Source organism: Terrapene carolina, unplaced genomic scaffold (genome assembly GCF_002925995.2).
Source record: "Terrapene carolina triunguis isolate 2854851 unplaced genomic scaffold, T_m_triunguis-2.0 Scaffold38974, whole genome shotgun sequence".
In the NCBI taxonomy this organism is placed as follows: Eukaryota; Metazoa; Chordata; order Testudines; family Emydidae; genus Terrapene; species Terrapene triunguis.
This window is the reverse complement of record NW_020703325.1, coordinates 1-2,402: the sequence shown is the minus strand read 5'-3', so window position 1 is coordinate 2,402 and position 2,402 is coordinate 1. Positions and strand designations below refer to the sequence as shown.

Sequence of the window (2,402 nt, the reverse complement as noted above, 5' to 3'; positions counted from 1 at the left end):
GGCTCCGGGGTGAGGTGCCAGGATGGCGATGGGCGAGCAGCTGCTGCACATCCTGGATGATCTGAGCGTGAAGGAGTTTGAGAAGTTCAAGTTTTACCTGCCCCATGGGGGCACGGCTCCCCACATACGCCGCGGGAAGCTGGACGGCGCCTCCCGCATCCAGGTGGCTGAGCTGCTGATGCAGACATACCCCCAGGAAGCGCTAGACATCACCAACCAGGTGCTGCGCAAGATCCCAAGGCTGGACCTGGTCCAGGGCGGCCAGCTCCAGACAGGAGGAGAAACTGGGAACTGCGGCGACGATGCAAATCACAGTGAGGCTGCAAATAGCAGCGCCAGGGCAGGTGAGCCACAGGCCTACGGTGAGGAGCACAGCCACAGAGCAGGGCGGTGCAGTGACAGGAGTGGAGAGCTCCCAGCTTCTCTGTTCCCAGCCTCTCCCAGCAGGGGGCACTGTAAGGGGAAGGGCGGCAGTCAGAGCTCCAATGATGGGAAAAGTAGGAGAGGCCCTGGATACCGAGTGGCTTGCTTTAATTTAAATAGTAGTGAGAACTAAGGGGTCCAAAGGACAGCAGTGAGGCAGCCCCTAAAATTAGTTAGGGGGCCCAGTCCCCTCTGAAAACCCCTGTAATTTGAGCACTGGCTGTGGGTGACACAGCTGGCTACTCCAGCCCTGGCGTCTCCCAGCAGGGGGTGCTCTAGGGAGTGGGGCAGGAGCATTGGCTGTCGAGGAAGCTACTGGTTACTCCACTCCCAGCCTCTTCCAGTGGGGAGTGGGGCAGGAAGGTGGCTGGGAGGAGAGCTCCTGGCTACTCCAATCCCAGCCTCACCCAGCAGGGGGCGCTGTGGGGAGCAGGGCAGGAGCGCTGACAAAAGTGCCAGGAAGACTGGAGCTTCCCATGTGGCTGCGTAGCCAGTCTCCTGGCTGACTCTTCTCCCCTCTTTCCCAGAGAGGCAGAGTCTGGTTTCAGAGCAGCAGCTGATGAAGCTGGCAGGGAAAATGGGCAAGACCTGGAGGCAGATCGGCATTGAGTTCCTGGGCCTGGAGAATCACTGTCTGGAGCAGATCGAGGAGAACTATCCCGGCAACACCAAACTGCGAGCTTTCAGCATGCTCTTGGAGTGGAGGAAACGAGCGAAGCAGGATGCCACTGCCATCCACCTTTGCACCATTCTCTCCCAGGACGGGGTGCCCCTGCAGCCCGAGGCCCTCGACTGTCTCCGGGACACAGGCAGTGCCTAAGGAGATCTGGGGGGCTTAGTCCAGGGCAGCGGGTCTCAACCAAGGGTCTGTGAGCAGGGCCAGCGTTAGCCAATCTGGGGCCCAGGGCAGGAAGCCAAAGACCTGCTGTGCAGAGCTGAAGCCTGGGGCCCTGAGCCCTGCCTCCGGGGCTGAAGCCGAACCCTGAGCAACGTAGGCTGGCGTGGGACCCCGGGCAGTTGCCCTGCTTGCTAGCCTCTAACACTAGCCTTGGCTTTTATATGCAGAAAAACAATTGTTTTGGCACTGGTGGGCCATGGAGTTTTTATAGCATTGGGTGGGGCGGGAGGAATGGCGGTCAGAAAGAAAAAGGTTGAGAACCCCAAGTCCAGGGGGTGGAGTGGCCTTGTGATTAAAGGACTAGCATGGTACTCTGGGGACCTTGATTCAATTGGCAGTGGTGCTTTAGTTTTGGGGTGTCTGATTTAAGACACACACACACACACACACACACACACCCAGGGCCTGACTTGCAGAGAGGCCGAGCACCCACTGCTCCTGTTGATCTTAGCAGGAGTGGAGGGTGCTCAGAAACCAGGCCCTCGGTGGCACCCAGGAATCATTGGCCACTTTGGAAAATGCTGGCCTCTGTCCTGTGCCTCAGTTTACCTACATGTGCAATGGGGAAAACATGGCCAGATTTTCTAAAGAGCTCAGTGTCCAGCAGCTCCCATTGCTCTACTCCAGCCAGGGAGGCCCTTGTGCAGGAGAGGGGGTTACTCAGGAGACCAGATGTACTTCCTTTAAATCCACTTTCACTGCTAGCAGTCTCAAGTGCCACCGAGTCAGGCCCCAGATATGTATCTGGTTGCTTCCCCCATCCAGCCTACCACCAATTGCTAGCTGGGGTGGGTCAGTCCAGCAGGGGGCCCAGAACAGCCCCAGGGAATGGATCCAGGCGTGGGGGCAGAAGGAGGGGGAGGAGACACCTGTGATCTGGGGCAGCTATAAAGTGGGAGACCCTGTGGTGGCCGGGCTGGGCTCTTCCCCACTCACAGGGACATCACTCGAAGAAGAACCTGGGGATCCTTTCCCCCAGGCCTCTCCCTGGGGGATCCACTCCCCCGATCTCGCCTTGGGGTCTCGGCTAGGCAGCTCTTTTTTAAAGACCGTTTTTACCAAGAAGCACAATTGAAGCCTT

General features: G+C 58.5%; 1 protein-coding gene across 1 annotated transcript; it reads left to right on the top strand.

Moving 5' to 3' along the window:
* The first annotated feature begins 6 nt into the window (after nt 1–6).
* Nucleotides 7–2,396, top strand: LOC112121477. Its single transcript, XM_024220463.1, has 2 exons — nt 7–344; nt 951–2,396. Exons 1-2 carry the CDS (start codon nt 23–25, stop codon nt 1,241–1,243), a joined length of 615 nt encoding a protein of 204 aa, XP_024076231.1. The 5' UTR covers nt 7–22; the 3' UTR covers nt 1,244–2,396.
* Nucleotides 2,397–2,402: the final 6 nt, after the last annotated feature.